The 17,332-nt window shown below is 40.8% G+C and overlaps 1 protein-coding gene across 2 annotated transcripts in view; it reads right to left on the minus strand.

Moving 5' to 3' along the window:
• The window catches only part of LOC140476620 (zinc finger FYVE domain-containing protein 1-like), a 93,613-nt gene that overhangs the window by 48,520 nt on the left and 27,761 nt on the right, over window positions 1-17,332 (minus strand). For both annotated transcript variants that reach the window (XM_072569502.1, XM_072569503.1), the window contains exons 3-5: window positions 15,791-16,005; window positions 12,062-12,168; window positions 5,188-5,296 (exon numbers count right to left, since the gene is read on the minus strand). In XM_072569502.1, coding sequence (XP_072425603.1) covers window positions 5,188-5,296; window positions 12,062-12,168; window positions 15,791-16,005 — 431 coding nt within the window. The remainder of the gene's footprint in view (window positions 1-5,187; window positions 5,297-12,061; window positions 12,169-15,790; window positions 16,006-17,332) is intronic.

Here is a 17,332-nt window from a genome sequence, read left to right on the forward strand (position 1 = left end):
GGACAATGCAACTGAAGGGCAGCATTTATGTGATCAGTGAACACGAATGCCGGGAGAAGCTTGTGGTTAGCAGTTTAGTAGGAATCATGCTAAGGAAGTAGAATGTGAGGTTTAAGGACTTGAAATTCAGAGTTGGGATATGAAAAAATAAAAGTGAACTGGAAATAAATGAGAGCTCAAGACGAAGCCAAGGGAGAATCTGGTAGTATAAGGGAAAAGGAGCAAAGTGACTGAAGCAGCTGATCACACAGCCTCAATCTTAATATCAAATAGTTCCTGAGCTCATCTGGCCTACACGTGACTCCAGAGCTACAGCAAATGATTGACTCTTAACAGCCCTCTGGCAATTAGGAATGAGCAATAAATGTTAGCCTAGCCAGTGATGATCTCATCCCATGAATTTTTTTTTTAAATGTAATGTTAAGATGAAAATCACAACACCAGGTTATAGTCCAACAGGTAGAAATGGAAGCACACTAGCTTTCGGAGCGACGTTCCTTCATCACATTGCTCCGAAAGCTAGTGTGCTTCCAATTAAACCTGTTGGACTATAACCTGGTTTTGTGTGATTTTTAACTTTGTACACCCAAATCCAACACCAGCATCTCCAAATCATGTTAAGAAGAACAGTCATGGGAACAGGGAGTGGTGTTAAAAACAATGGCTTCTTTGCTGTACATAAAACTAAGAGTCATTGCTGGATTCCAGGATATTCAGGTGTAGCTTGAAATTCAATTCTCATTCTCTGCTGGAGTAACTAGTCTCAATCAGAACTTTGTCACCCTGCCACAAATGGCTTCAGCATTTCCCATGGGGAGGGAAAAAAATCCTGTCAAGCTTCCAGAAAATATCTAGCTTTAATAGTCTGTATAGTTGAAAAATTTCTTGCCTAACACTCACTGCCAATTCTCATCAACAAAACGAAAAGGCCGTTTCACCCTTTGGAATTGTGAATCCTGAACAGCAAAAACATTCCTTTTATTTAGCTTAATGGCCTGAAAACAGCCATTTGAATGACAGTCTAAGAAAAAACACCACACTAAGCCTTGGAACATGTATTAAGTGCATCGAAAGAACAGACACCAGCTTCATCCCCATTGTGAATGATAAACTTACTTAACCTACAATGTTAAAAGTCTGATGGATGTATTAAACCTTAAAAATTAACTCAAGGAGAAAACAAAATCGTATCAGTTAGTCTGTCATTATTTATTAATTATAAGCAGATGAACTTTCTACTAAGCAATGGTTATTGTCAGCATGTTCATAACAAAATATTACTGACCTGTGGGTTAGAAAAAAAGCATGATGTCATTGTCAAAATTCATGGGATCAGCTTACCTCACACTCAGGCTTCATGGTGTATATACCATTGCACAGTTCATCAGAGATTGAAACATTGCTTTCATTTCATTACATTACATTCCCTATAGTATGGAAACAGGCCATTTGGCCCAACAAGTCCACACCAACCCTCCGAAAAGTAACCCACCCAGACCCATTCCCCTACCCTATATTTACCCCTGACTAATGCACCTAACGCTATGGGCAATTTAGCATGGTCAATTCACCCAACCTGCACAACTTTGGATTGGTGAGGAAACCCACGCAGACACAGGGAGAATGTGGAAATTCCACACAGACAGTCACTCGAGGCAGGAGTCAAACCCTGACACTGAGACGCAGCCACCATGTTGCCCACCTGGTTGTAATACAGGACACTAATTTTGATGTACAAGATTTTAATACTTTGCACGCAAGCCTTGTAATCAAACTTGCAGAGGTGAATTCACTAAGCACTGTTCACAAAGATGGAAAATAAATGCATAAATAAAATGGCAAAGCCCTAAACCTCAAATCGTAACTAAGAATGGCAAGTTATGAACAGCAAATAAGATTTGATTTTGTGCTCATACTTGACAATATATTTTAATAGCAATCTTGATTATTACTGATGAAACTTAACGCAAGATGCAAAATTTATTTTTTTAAACCAGCTACAACACTGACCAAATGTTATTCAATTGCACCAATGTTTAAGAGCTTTCGAAAAAAAAGTTAGTAATGCTTTCAACTTCAAAAAGATTTTCATTCATATCTCTGCACATTGACATGAGAGAGTTCACAAACAATCACTCATGAGCTCCGTGATGTGCCGAAATAGGGAACGTCAGCCTAAGTTGGGGATAAATTTATATTCAGCAGAACATTTTTTAAAGATGCAACCTGATTTTAATGTCAACCTTTCGGAGAGGTGATTATTTCAGGCCACGAGATACATGCAGCTGCTTATAGATCCCATCCACTGTTGAGTTTGGGAATGATTACCTTCATGATCCTGGACTTTTCTCCAAAACTGATCATAATAAAATTCAAATTCCAAAATTTCTATCAACTCCTAACTAGTTAAGAACATGGGTGACTAATGCCAATGAACCACTCTTTGGTTGGCATCAGCAGAACCTCTCTGAAAAGGTAGGTTCTGTAATAATTCAGAAAAGGAATCAACAGAAAATCAAGATGCACATCAATTTAGAAGCAAAAGCTTTGTTACACAGTGAAACTAAACTTGCCCATCCTCTACAATTCTCTCCTCAGCCCTAACCCCCTTCTCACCTTCAATAAAAATACTTAAAGCCTATCACTTTGGTCATAACTTCAGTCACCTCTCAGAATTCAACAAGTCTACTGAAGTTAAGATGGTCTTTTGCATTCAAAAATCATACAGAGTATTAGAACTGTACAGCACAGAAACAGGCACTTCGCTCCAATTCGTCCATTTAGATATCCTCAATAAATCTAGTCCCATTTGGCAGCATTTAACCCATACTCCTCTGAACTCTTCCGAATCTTATACCCATTCAGATGCCTTTTAAATGTTGTAATTGTGCCAGCCTCCACAACTTCCTTTGGTAGCTCATTCCATACACACATGACCCTCTGTGTGAGAAGTTGCCCTTTTGGTTCCTTTTAAATCTTTGCCCTCTCACTTTAAACCCATGTACTCTAATTTTGGACTCGCCGCAGTGGAGAAAAGACTTTGCCTATTCACACTATCCATACCCTCATGAATTTACAAACCTCTATAAAGGTCATCCCTCAGCCTCTGATATTCCAGGGAAAACAGCCCAAGCCTATTCAGCCTCTTCTGATATCTCAAACCCTGCAACCCTGAGAACATACTTGTAAATTTTTCTGAACCCTTCCAAGTTTCACAACACCCTTCCTATTGCAAGAAGACACATATTGCATGCAACATTTCAAAAGTGGCCTTACCAACGTCCTGTACAGCCACATGACCTCCCAACTTCTAAACTCAATATGCTGACCAACAAAGGCAATACCAAATGCCTTCTTTATTATCCTATCTCCCTGCAACTCCACTTTCAAGGAGCTATGAACTTGCACTACAAGGTCTCTTTGTTCAGCAACACTCCCCATCACCTTAACATTAAGTTTCTAAGTGCAGACCTGTTTTGCTTTTCTAAAATGCAGCACCTCACATTTATTAAAATTAAACTCCATCTGCCACCCTTCAGCTCATCATGTCTGTATTGCCAAAGCTACACTAGCCCCACTTTCCAACACCAGGGCCATAGCCTTTAATGTTATCAAATGCTCATCCAAGTGGCTTTTAAAGTTTGTGAGGTTACCTGCCTCAACAATCCTCTCAGGTCAAACATTCCAGACCCCACCATCCTCTGAGTGAAAAGGAAGTTTTCCTCAAATACCCTCTAAATCTGCCTTCCAATGTAAAATCGTGCAACTTTGCTTTTGATCCTTCACCTCAGAGAAGCAGCTGCTTTGTACTCACTCTGTCCATGCCCTTCACAATCTTACACACCTTCATCCAGTCACTCCTCAACCTTTTCTGCTCTAAAAAAGACATGTTAATCCAAAGTTAAAAATCACACAACACCAGGTTATAGTCCAACAGGTTTATTTGGAAGCACTAGCTTTCGGAGCACGGCTCCTTTATTAGGTGAAGCAGCAGTGCTCTGAAAAATAGTGTTTCCAAATAAACCTGTTGGACTATAACCTGGTGTTGTGTGATTTTTAACTTTGTACACCCTAGTCCAACACCGGCGTCACCAAATCACGTTAATCCAGCTTCTCATAGCTGAACTGTCCTATCGCAGATAACATCTTTGTAAACCGCCTCTGCATCCCTCCAGTGAAATCACATCCTTTCTCTGGTGTGAACAGGAGAATTGCACACAATACTCCAGCTATGCCCTAACCAAGTCCTACACAGTTGCAACATTACCTTCCTGTCCCTATTAGTTATGCCTCAGCTGGTAAAGTTGTATCCCATACGTCTTCTTAGCTACCTTATTTACCTGCCTTACCACCTTCAGGGATTTCTTCACAAACACCTTAAGATCCCACTGTTGCTCTTTTCAAAGTACTGCTATTCAAAGAACAAGGAAAATTACAGCACAGGAACAGGCCCTTCGGCCCTCCAAGCCTGTGCCGATTCAGATCCTTGATCTGAACCTATCGTCTGTTTTCTAAGGATCTGTACCCCTCTGCTCCCTGCCCATTCATATATCTGTCCAGATACATCTCAAGTGCCGGCCACTACCATCTCCGCTAGCAAGGTGGTCCAAGTACCCACCACCCTGTGTAAACAGCTTTCCACACATATCTCCCTTAAACTTTGCTTTTCTTACCTTGAACTCGTGACCCCCAGTAACTGATTTCCCCCATTCTGTGAAATGCTTTTTGCTATCAACTCTCATGATTGTATAGACCTCAAAAGTAGAACTATATTAGCTGAACCATGGCCAGAAAGGACAGGGCCTTTGTAAGCCCCTCCCTCATCTTCCATAGCAGCCCAGAACACAACTTATCATGACCTAGGTTCTTGTCCAATTTTAAACGTGCCAAAATCTCCAATACTCCCTCATTCCCAATGTCAACCTGCTTGAAAACTCACAGTTCCACCTTCTCAAATTCTGAACCTACATTTTCCTTCTCCCAAGTGAAGATAAATGTTATACTTTAAGACTGAAATTAACTTGCTGACAGCAGAATTGATGAAGTACACAAACAATGCACTTGCTCCTGTGGGATGATTGATGTGTCCCTTAATGCTTTTTTTACTTTCTGGTAAACACAGGAGCTAGATTTGAATTCCAGGAGTAGCACTGTTGCAGAAAATTTTGAAATATCAGAGACACTCACCTTGCAGGTGTACACTCTGTTATCATACTGGTGAGAGTAACTGCAGCGGCTTTCAGATTCATGAGGAATGCCATCTTTTGCATGATTCATACTGTTCTTGCATCCAATCCTAAATCAAAGCAACATTGAACATAAACAAATCTGTACAGTAAAATCACTCCAACTGGGTAGCTTTCCGAAGATAGCAAGTGTTAATTTTGTCATACTGTGATTTATTTCTATATACCAGACATCTAGACAGAAGCAACGAAACTATTCTCAAATAATTCTTAACAACATTTAATTGAGACAGGGCCAACAACTGAGTCCATGCATAAGGACTCCAAACCCCTTTATGCTGTAGCTTTCTGCATTTAATTAATGTTCAGCCCTTCTACTCTTCCTGCCAAAGTGCATAACCTCACATTTTCCCATGTCATATTCAATCTGACAAGTTTTTGTTTATTTACTTAATCAGCAGACTGTTAATGGAATCCTCACCACTTACCACCCACCCAACCTATTTTTGTCATTCACAGACTTAGTACATTGTAGATAATACATTCACTTCCCGTTTCCAAGTAATGAATAAATATAGGGATCGAGAGTGTGTTGCTGGAAAAGCACAGCAGGTCATTCCAAGGGGCAGGAGAATCGATGTTTCAGGCATAGGCCCTACTTTCTCCTCCTCCATGAATAAATATTGTAAATAATTGCGGCTCAGCACTCCACTAGTTACAAATTGTCCTTCTGAAAGTGTCCTCTATCTCACCAAGAACTCCTTCCAGGCAAGGAGACGTCCAGCAAATGGAAGATCTTTAAAAGTATGATAGCTAGAGGTCAAGATCTACATGTTTTTGTGAGGATGAAGGGCAAGGTTGGCAGGAGTAAGGAACTCTGGTTGACAAGAGGTACTGAGGCTTTGACCAGAAAAAAAGGACACTTGGCTCAGATACAGGCAGCTAGGATGAAGGGAATCCCTATAGGTATATAGGGGATATAGGAGTTTACTGAAGGAGGAAACCAGGAAGGCAAAAAAAGGGCACAAGACATGTTTGACTGAGAAAATTATGGTGAATCCGAAGACCAAAGTGGACATGTATGGGTAGAACTGCAGGAGATGAGCAAGGTCCTCAATGAATATCCTCCTCAGTGTTTACTGTGGAGAAAGACATAAGACTTGGGAACTTGATGAAGTTATTCATGATACATTGAGGACAGTCCATATCACAGCACAGGTGGTGTTGGAGGTATTAGAATGTATGAAGATGGATAAATCTGGAACTAACCAGATATATCTAAGACCCCTGCAAGAGGCTAGAGAAGAAATTGTGTGGGGGGGCTTGAATGATATTTTTACATCATAGTTAGCTACGGGTGAGGTCCCAGAAGACTGGAGGGTAGCAAAAGGTGTGCCTTTATTCAAGAAGGGCTGCAAAGAAAAACCTGGGAACAATAGGCCAGTAAGATTAACATCTGTAGGAGGTAAGTTACTTGAAAAGATTCTGAGGAACATATACATGCATTTGGATTACAAGGTTTGATTAGGAATAGTCAGCATTGTGCATGGGGAAATCATGTCTCATAAATGTATTAGAGTTCTTGGATGAAGTAACCAGGAAGGTTGATCAGAGCATGGTGGTAGACGTAGTCGATATGGATTTCACTAAGATCTTTGATAAGGTTCCACATGGTAGGCTGCTCTGGAAGGTGTGATTGCATGGAGTCCAGGAACAGCCGGCAGATTGGACACACAATTGGCTTGATTGTAGGAAGCAGAGGGTAATAGTGGAAGGATGCTCATCAGACTAGAACCCTGTGACCAGTAGTGTACCTTAGAGGTTGATGCTGGGCCCATTGCTGTTTGTTATCTACATCAATGATTTGGATGAGAATGTACAAGGCATGATTACTAAATTTGCAGATGACACTAAAATAGGCGGCATCGTGGACAATGAGGAAGGTTATCAGAAATTGCAGCAGGACCTTGCTTGGCTGGGGAACTGGGCCGAGACAGGACAAACTGAGTTTAATATAGATAAGTTTTACGCTTTGGAAAGTCAAATCAAGGTCAGAGTTTCATGGTGAATGGTAGGGGCTTAAGGAGTGTAGTGGAACAGGGGGACCTTGGGAGTTCAGGTGCACAGTTCTCTGAAAGTGGAGTCACAGGTAGACAGGGCAGTGAAGACAACTTTTGGCACACTGGCCTTCATCAGTCAGGGCACTGAGTATAGAAGTTGGGAAATTACGTTGCAGTTGTACAGGATGCTCGTGAGGCAGCACTTGGACTACTGTGTTCAGTTTTGGGCACAAGGGAGAAAGACAGCGCACACACAAGGCGGCGGGGGGGGGGAAGAGAGAGAGACAGAGAGAGCGTGGCACTCACCAGAGAGTGAGAATGGGCGCTAGGGAGTGAGAGAGGGCTATAAGCACTCCACCAAATCTTACCCAACGGTCAATTAATCTTTTAAATCTACAGAAAACATACTCTCCTTTCAATCTTTCAACACAGCAAAATCTCCAAGACAATTCTACACCACTGCTCACCTCTCCAAAAATTATGACTTTTTTCAAGTACCAAGCCATCACACCCAGTTTCAAACAAGTTTGCGTCTCCCATTTAGTTAAGTTTTAACATTGTGTATCTGCTAAAAAATGTTAGAGTTTTTTTAAAAAAGATAAGTAGAATGCTGTGGAAAGCTAGGGAAGTGATTGCTGGGCCTCTTGCTGAAATATTTGTATCTTCGATAGTCACAGGCGAGGTGCCCGAAGACTGGAAGTTGGCAAACATGGTGCCACTGTTTAAGAAAGGTGCGAAGGAAAAGCCAGGGAACTATAGACCAGTGAGTCTGACATCGGTGGTGGGCAAGTTGTTGGAGGGAATCCTGAGGAACATGATGTACATGTATTTGGAAAGGCAAGGACTGATTAGGAATAGTCAACATGGCTTTGTGCACAGGAAACCATGTCTCAATAACTTGATTGAGTTTTTTGAAGAAGTAACAAAGATGACGGCAGAGCAGTAGATGTGATTCATATGGACTTCAGTAAGGCATTCGACAAGGTTCCCCTGGTTAGCAAGGTTAGATCTCATGGAATACAGGGAGAACAAGCCCATTTGGATATAGAACTGGCTCAAAGGTAGAAGACAGGTGACGGTGGAGGGTTGTTTTTCAGACTGAAGGCCTGTGACCAGTGGAGTGCCACAAGGATCGGTGCTGGGCCCACTACTGTCAGTCATTTATATAAATGATTTGGATGTGAGTTTAAGAGGTATAGTTAGTAAGTTTGTAGATGACACCAAAATTGGAGGTGTAGTGGACAGCGAAGAAGGTGACCTCAGAGTACAACTGGATCTTGATCAGATGGGCCAATGGGATGAGGAATGGCCGATAGAGTTTCATTTAGATAAATGCAAGGTGCTGCATTTTGGGAAAGCAAACCTTCACATGACTTATACACTTAATGGTAAGGTCCTTGGGAGGGTTGCTGAACAAAGAGACCTTGCAGCGCACATTCATAGCTCCTTGCGAGGGTTGGAGGATTTGAGCTATAGGGAGAGGTTAAATAGGCTGGGGCTGTTTTCCCTGGAGCATCAGAAGCTGAGGGGTTAAATTAACAGTCTTTTCCATGGGGTGGGGTAGTCCAGAACTAGACGGTATAGTATTGAATACAGGAGTTGGGAGGTCATGTTGCAGCTGTACAGGACATTGGTTAGGCCACTGTTGGAATATTGCATGCAATTCTGGTCTCCTGTCTATTGGAAAGGTGTTGCGAAACTTGAAAGGGTTCAGAAAAGATTTACAAGGATGTTGCCAGGGTTGGAGTATCTGAGCTACAGGGAGAGGCTGAACAGGCTGAGGCTGTTTTCCTTGGAGCCTCGGAGGCTGAGGGGTGACCTTATAGAGGTTTACAAAATTATGAGGGGCATGGATAGGATAAATAGGCAAAGTCTTTTCCCTGGGGTTGGGGAGTCCAGAACTAGAGGACATAGGTTTAGGGTGAGAGGGGAAAGATATAAAAGAGATGAGCTGCCAGAGGAAGTGGTGGAGGCTGGCACAATTGCAACATTTAAAAGGCATTTGGGATGGGTATATGAATAGGAAGGGTTTGGAGGGATATGGGCCGGGTGCTGCAGGTGGGACGAGGTTGGGTTGGGATATCTGGTCAGCATGGATGAGTCTGTTTCCGTGCTGTACAACTCTATGACTTGAACTAAATAAGAAGAGATAACCTCACATCAATGATTCCCTCCTGCCCTAGTCGTGCCAGGGTCAATTTTTCAAATTTACCCGAACACCAAAGATGCATGTCTTCAACCAAAATAACATCTTCACTCCAGCACTCAGCCTGGTTTTCCACAGAAAGGACTTTCACTTTTCTGACTTTACTAGCTGCATCCTTTTGTCTTTCCCTTTCTTTTCTGTTTGAAAACTTGGGGACAAAGTCTGCCCAGCTGCTCTTTCCTTTGCTTCAGGTTTGAACATTTCATACTTTGCTGTTAATAACAACACTTGATCTAGAACCTGACTATGCAACCCAAGAATCCTCAGTCATGTCCATACCATTTCTGTGCAAAAATGATTTCACGCCAATCCCACATCCTCAGAACTATGACAGGAATCCTTTGCCCTCGCTTTTCATCTCCACATCCACTGAATCAACCTCTGTCATTTCTACCATCTCCAGCACAATGCCACTTCATCAGAGAAAGGTATAGCACAGAAACAGACCTCTCATTCCAACTTGTCCATGCTAACTGGATATCCTAAACTAATCTAGTCCCATTTGCCAGCACTTGGCCCATATCCCTCTAAACTCTTCATATTCATGTACCCATTCAGATGCCTTTTAAATGTTGTAATTGTACCTTCTGCCAACATTTCCTCTGGCAGTTCATTCCATACACGCACGAATGTCTGCGTGAAAAAGTTGCCCCCTCAGGTCCTTTTTAAATCTTTCCCTTCTTACCTTAAACCTATGTCCTCTCCTTTTGGACTGCTTTACTCTGGAAAAAAGACCTTGTCTATTCACCCTATCCATGCCCCTCATGACTTTACAAACTTCTATAAGGCCACCCCTCAGCCTCCAGTGCTCCAAGGAAAGTAATCCCAGTTTATTCAGCCTCTCCCAATAGCTCAAATCCTCCAATCTGAGCAACATCCTTGTAAATAGTTTCTGAACCCTTTCAAGTTTTACAACATCTTTGCTGTAGCAAGCAGACAACAATTCCAAAGTGGCCAAACCAAGGCCCTGAACAGCTGCATATGACCTCCCAACGTATCCTCAATGCACTGACCAATAAAGGCAAGCGTACCAAACACCTTCTTCACTAACCTGTCTACCTTAGAATTAGGTCTATTGTCAGAACGACAGCAGTTCAGTGAAAAGGCCCACTGGCTACCCTCACTCCAGGTTGCTGCTTGCCCCGGCTCTGATCCAGTCTGCTGGCCGTTCCCACTCCATCCCAGGCCAACTGGCTGCCCTCACTCCAGGTTGCTGCTTGCCCTGGCTCTGATCCTATCTGCTGGCCATCCCCACTTTATCAGCAGTCCCCGCTCTGTTCCATGCCCACAGACCCGCTTCAACTGCTGGCTGCCATCGCACCCTGCTCCAGGACACTGACAGAAAATAAAGATACAAGTGAAAGAAAAAAAAACAAAAGCAAAGAAAAATCAGGGAACAGATGGAGCAGACAGGTTCCAGCTGGTGTGTCCTACTCCACCTCCATCTTGGACCTGGGACTCCACCGTCAAGGAACCACGAACTTGCACTCCTCGGTCTCTTTGTTCAGCAACACTCCCCAGGACCTTACCATTAAGTGTATAAGTGCTGCTCTGATTTTCCCAACCAAAATGTAGCATCTCACATTTTATCTAGATTAAACTCCATTTGCCACTCTTCAGCCCATAGGCCCATCTGATCATGGTCTTGCTCCACTGAGGTAACCTTCTTCACTGTCCAATACACCATCAGTTTTGGTGTTGCCTGCAAACGTACTAACCATATCTTCTACATTCACATCCAAAATTATTTATATAAATGACAAAAAGCAGTGTTTGAAAACACACATTCTCTTTTCCACTTTCCCCACTCTCTTTTCAACACCCTGGTCCATTTCTCAAATCACTACTAACAACCTGTCCCCTTCTATCCTTTGGCTCCTTTTTTTTTAAAAGACTACCCAAGGAGCCAAATACAATATCCAAACGAAAAAGAACTTGATCTAAACTTCTGTAATTTTAAAACAACATTCACTGCTCACATTATTGTCTCCAACATGCTGAGGAAACCAAATGCATATCGGGGTATCACATTATGGAATACATGCCTTCAGTCCCCAACAGGAATCCAGAGTATTTAGCATTCAAAGTTTTCTTCACACAGCCTTTCTGACCTCTACTCACTTCACTCTTCAATAAATGTTAACACAAACTCAAACAACAGCATTACATTTTTCAAATTGGCATTTCACAGCCTTTTGGACGCAGTGAGTTTAATGATTTCACATCGTAACCCAGGTCCCAATTTTCTTTACTGTTGTTTTTATTTATGGATAACTTTGATAAGTCTGCTTTACCCAGTTTCATTTTTCGACATACCATTTGTTATTTTAATTTTCCCAATGCCACTCCCATTTTCATATATAATCCCACTTATCACTGATGCACTTCCATCCTGCTACAGACCCTCCTTTTTCTCACCCTGCCCTAGTCATCCTAACTTGTTAACTTACGCCTCATAACAATTCATATAGCTGAAAGTTAATAAAAGTTGCCTTCTATTGCTGTGCCAAGGCACAATCTTAGGTGCATTTCCAAAAACCAACCTTTCCAGTGAATCTACATGTACATTAAACAAAATATAACTTCTTGTTAAGTACATTATCACTTACCCACAGCTGAGACATGTGCAAGAACAAGTGAAATATTCATCAGGGAAGAAGCAACTGTGAGCCATCTGATCATCTGCAATTTCTCCACTAAAACGATCGCTCAAAGCCTAAAGAAAAGATTTTGCAAATATAACTTGCAAACTTCGAGAGTAGGTTTCGTCCTCTCGAAGAGAGATGCACAAAATACTGACTGTTGTTACTGCTTGTCAACAAAATAATTTCCATCATGTATCCTGCTGAAACCTTCTTTTGAATTTTGAACATTACTATTTGATCCTCTTGTTTCAATCTATTCAGTGAAAAATAGCTGCAATTTTTGAGTTTTTATAGTAATTGCCCATTTCTAACATTAATCCATTGGATCTTAAATTTACTCTCTTCCAGTGCTCTCCCACTTCTCTTAGTTACTTCCATTCTCTTGATTTGCAAATATTTTGTTTAGTGCCTTTCACTTCCTCAGAGTGCTAAAAAGCACTTTACAAAAAATGGATCCTGAATTCAGTGGCAATTTCCTGCTTTGATCTGATATACAATATCGAGAAATCTCGTCTTCCATTCGAAAATGTGTTGTCTATTTTGATTCCCATCTTTAAATTTCAATGCATTCTCTTCATCTTCCTCTAAATGAAAAGTAAAACAAATTTACTCTATTCTTATTCTCCAAATGTGCTACAGTGCATTTCTCCAAGTAACCGCGTGCCATTTTCCTACCCGTCCTTTTAACCTACTCTATTCCATTTGACAACACATTCATGTTAATCCACTTTAAAAGGTTTTACTGCAATTACATCAAGAAATGTGATATAACTGAGTGTACCAAGTCCCACAAGTAAATAAATGACTAATCAAAACATTTGTATTGGCAATAACTGACATGTAAATGACTACACATTTTCTTTTGGATTATAGACTGGAAAATGGAAGTTGAGCACTGCTAAAAGTACCAGAAAGGTTTATGCAGCTTGATGGTCAAATGGGATCAGTTGGAGTATCCTTTGGGCTACACAAAATCATGTTACTTCTCAGAGCAGTAAAGCAAATACTTTACAAAACAGAGTAGCACCAGGAAAATTTGAGTTGAGGGAAAAATGCCTAATAACAGCTGTTTTAAATTACCATTTAATCTGCCATTTTACAGACTGAGAAGGCATTGCACTCCTAGAAGCCTCTTCAGAGTGAGGAAACGACAAAGGGACAGAGACCCAAGAGAAAGAATTCCAATAAAGCCCCAGGCCCACCTGATTGGCTTTTGAATCAAACATCGATCGTCTACCTCCAGACATTATGTCATTACGGTTACAATTCAAAAGAGCGTGAGAAAAAACTCTTGTGGTGTGGACTTTTACTTGCAAATTTTGTTTTCCCCATAACATTTGTGTCACAATGTCTGTTTTGTCTGTCTTATTTGTAAAAGAAGATGAGAGATTTGAGGGTCTTCAAAAGGGTACGCAAATTACTGAATTTGAGCTATAGGGTCAGGCTGTATAGGCTGAGGTTTATAAAATCATGAGGGACATGGATAGGATAAATAGATTTTTCCCTGGGGCGGGGGAGTCCAGAATTAGAGGGTCTAGGTTTAGGGAGAGAGGTCAAAAATTTAAAGGGGACCTAAGGGGCAACCTTTTCACGCAGAAGTTGGTGCGTGTATGGAATGAGTTGCCAAAGAAAGTGGTGGAAACTGGTACAATATCTGGTTGGCATGGATGAGTTAGACCAAAGGGTCTGTTTCCATGCTGTACACCTCCATGACTCTGAGTTCACAATAGAGTTTTTTTCCGGTTAATGACAAAATCCTGGTGTCAATTACATTTGTCATGAATAGCAGTTGATCAGGCAAGTTGACCATCACGTTGATTTAAAAGGGAAGTTACATATTTGTGAAGGCGAGTGTAATAGTTGGACTTGACTATTGGCGCACGCTTTCCAATTGAGTCATGCCAACCTAAGCATTATTACTGCCAGATGACTGTGTGCAAGCTCAGCAGTTGGACACGATTGCCTATGCCCCAAAGGTCTTAAAAGAAGTGGCTGCAGAGACAATGGGTGCATTGGCTGTGATCTCCAAAAATTCTCTCGATCCTGAAAAGGTCAGAGCAGGTCAAAGAAAAAGAAACATTTTTCAAAACTTCTCATCAAGAAGGGGAGACAGAAAGCAGGCAACTACATGCCTCTGACAAAATTTTAGTTTAACAATTGCAATTGTGAAAATGCTAGAATCCGTCATGAAAGCAGAACATTTCAAAATCACAATATAATCAGGCAGACTCAGTGATTTCATGAGAAGTTAACAGCGTTTGAAAAATCTATTAGCGCTCTTCAAGGCTGTACTAAGCAGAGTGATTAAAGAGGAAACGCGATGGTTACTACCCAAAGTAAGGGCTCTTCTATTAGGGGTGATATTTTGCACATGTAGACAGTTACCTAACTAACACAAAACAGAGAATTTAGTTAAATGGCTTATTTTGTTGTTAGAAAGCTCTAACTAGTGGAGTGCTTTGGTCTCAACTATTCCCAATCCATATTATTAACTTGGACGAAGGCAACAAGTATGTCGTAGCCAAATTTACAGATAATACACAGATAGATAGAAATGCAAGTTGTGAAGAGGATACAGAGTCTGCAGAGGGATACGGAGAGGCTAAGTGAGAGAGCATGAATTTAACAAATGGAGTATAATGTGAGAAAATATGATACCGTCCACTTCAGAGGTAAGAATTAAAAAAGAAAAACAATTAAATGGAGAGAGACTGTAAACTGCTGTAATACTGAGATATATGCATGTCCTCATATATCAATCACAAGTAGTTACTACAGTGTTACAGCAAGCAACCAAAGAATGGAATGTTGCCCTTAATTAAAAGGAAGAGGAAGTGTAAAGCTAAAGGAATCTTGGCACAAACTTGAAGTTTGATTTGTGTAACTAATCCCTCAGCATAATACCAGTCTGAGCACAGCATAGTTCCATGGTTTATTAGGCCATTTTGGTTTTACATAGATCTTGTAAATGTGTAGTCCACTAAAAAGTGTCCAAGTGTAATAGTAACAATCTCTTTTTTTGAATCTAGTATGATTTATTTGCATAATGTTTCTAGTTATTTTCTTAAGATTAAAGATTGGTTGGTGAAAAGATAGCATGTGATCTGAACAATGGTAGGGCTATTTCTTCCCTTGAAGTCACAGTTTAGAGCCTTATGATATTATCAGACTCAAGTGCCTCTGTAAGGAAGGCTCCCCGCAGCTTCCTGTGGATGGCATGCCCAACAGGACAGCCTAATACAGGTAGAAAGACTGCGCTAAATATTGGGTGCCCAACTCAATAATATAACATGAATCTAAAACCTTTGCACTTAAGTGGGAAAGGAATTATCATCTGAATGAGGTTTCCACAAGTTAGCAGCAAACTAAAGTGACATTATTTTAGTGGCACAGTCCAAACGTACATGACAGAAGAAAAATTACAATACTAGATTAGTAATGCAGCTGTGATGCAATGGGCTGTACTTTTTCCCAAACTTCTTTTGTTCCTACCAGGAGTGGCCCATCCTCCATTCCAACCTACTAATGGAGAGGTCAGTAGGATTAGAAATTCAGACATCGATTTCTACAAATAAAATGAACTCATTAGTGAGACAAGCTCTTCTAAACTTCAAGGAAATTTTCTGCTAGTTTTGATGGCAGTGTTACGGAGCCTCCCAAAATGTGCACCATGAAATAATAGTCATGTCCTACTTTCAATGCCTTGAAAATGATTCCTGGAGGTCTGGGTGATCGAGTTGCGTTGTTATTCAACTGCTGTTCAATGGTCCGTAACACTCCGGAAAAGTCCGTTGGAGGATTATACGTTCTGGTCCCTTTGTACTGAATGGAACAGAAAGCTTCTGGAAACCGACTAAGTTTGCGAAATCGTTCCTGCAGAAGCTTTTCTGGCATCTCTGAAGGTCTATCTGTCGTAACATTGAAATAGATAAAATACATAAATACAGTTGTGAATTGTTACCATGTATTCTATTCTGGGCTGCTCATCTAACAGTCTAATAGTAAGCAAAGTGCAACTGGAAGTAGGTGATCTTGAAATCAGAGCAAGTTCATACATTCACTCCTAAATATTATTGGATTATGAGAATCAATCCATAAATCTGAATAAGAGACAATGACAAGATATTTTACTTGTGGAATTTTCATACAGCTAAACCCCAAAGTTAAAAATACCCCCACAGCACTACAGTTCCGCAATGCAACTTGATGGGCTTCATTACTCTTTCCGCGATTAGTAACAAATGTAAATAAAACCTGACCAAGAATCTAAAGCACTTTGGAAGAACAAGTTCCAAATTTCCACAAAGCTGAAAAGGGAAAAGTGCTTCCTCACTCTACTGTTACATATTCTAGATCTAATACTTTAGGCTATCTTGTTATAAATTTTTTTGCCAGATGAACTAACTGCGCTGTATCTACCCTATCAGATTTCTGCTTAGACCAGCCATTTACTCTAAATCAAGGCAATACAAGCAAAGGTTATGTTCTCATAATCCAACCCCTAAAAAATAAACACAGGAACAGAAGTAGGCTTCAACCACATTCTGCCATTCAGTGAGATCATTCCTTATTTGTGACAGAACACCATACAGGCCTTTATCCCAGTTCCTCTAATATTCTGGCTGACAAAAATATACCCAAACAGATTTAAAATTAGAAAGTGGTCTGGCATTAATTGCTGCTTATGGAAGAGAATTCCAAACTTGTACCAATACTTGCCTGTATAAGAATTTCAAAATGCTTCTTTGATATAGCATGGCTTAACGTTTTGGGCTCTATTCTCTGAGCTTAGATTCTACTATCATCAGAACCAGCATCTATTCATTGCAAACTAGCTATCCAGCCAACTGAACGAACTGACCCCCAGCAACCAATACAGTGCACAATGTTCCAGATACCACTGCACTACATAACCGAAGCATAACCTCCATAGCTTTACATTCAATTCCACTCATTGAGTGACAGCTTTCCTATTACCTGCACACTAATTGCTTTGATTTTGTAATTCAGAGATGAGGATGCTCAAATTCTTCTGCATCTGAGTGCTACACTCTATCATTTAGATGATATTTTCTTTTATTCTTCCTGCAAAAGTGGACAATTTCATGTTTTATCATACATACATACATACACACACATACATCATTTGTCTCATCTTTGCTGACTCACTTAACCTATATCTATTTTTGTAACCTCCTGTCCTCTTCACAAGCTACATTCCAGCCTTTGTGTTGG

Source organism: Chiloscyllium punctatum, chromosome 4 (assembly GCF_047496795.1).
Source record: "Chiloscyllium punctatum isolate Juve2018m chromosome 4, sChiPun1.3, whole genome shotgun sequence".
NCBI lineage: Eukaryota > Metazoa > Chordata > Chondrichthyes > Orectolobiformes > Hemiscylliidae > Chiloscyllium > Chiloscyllium punctatum.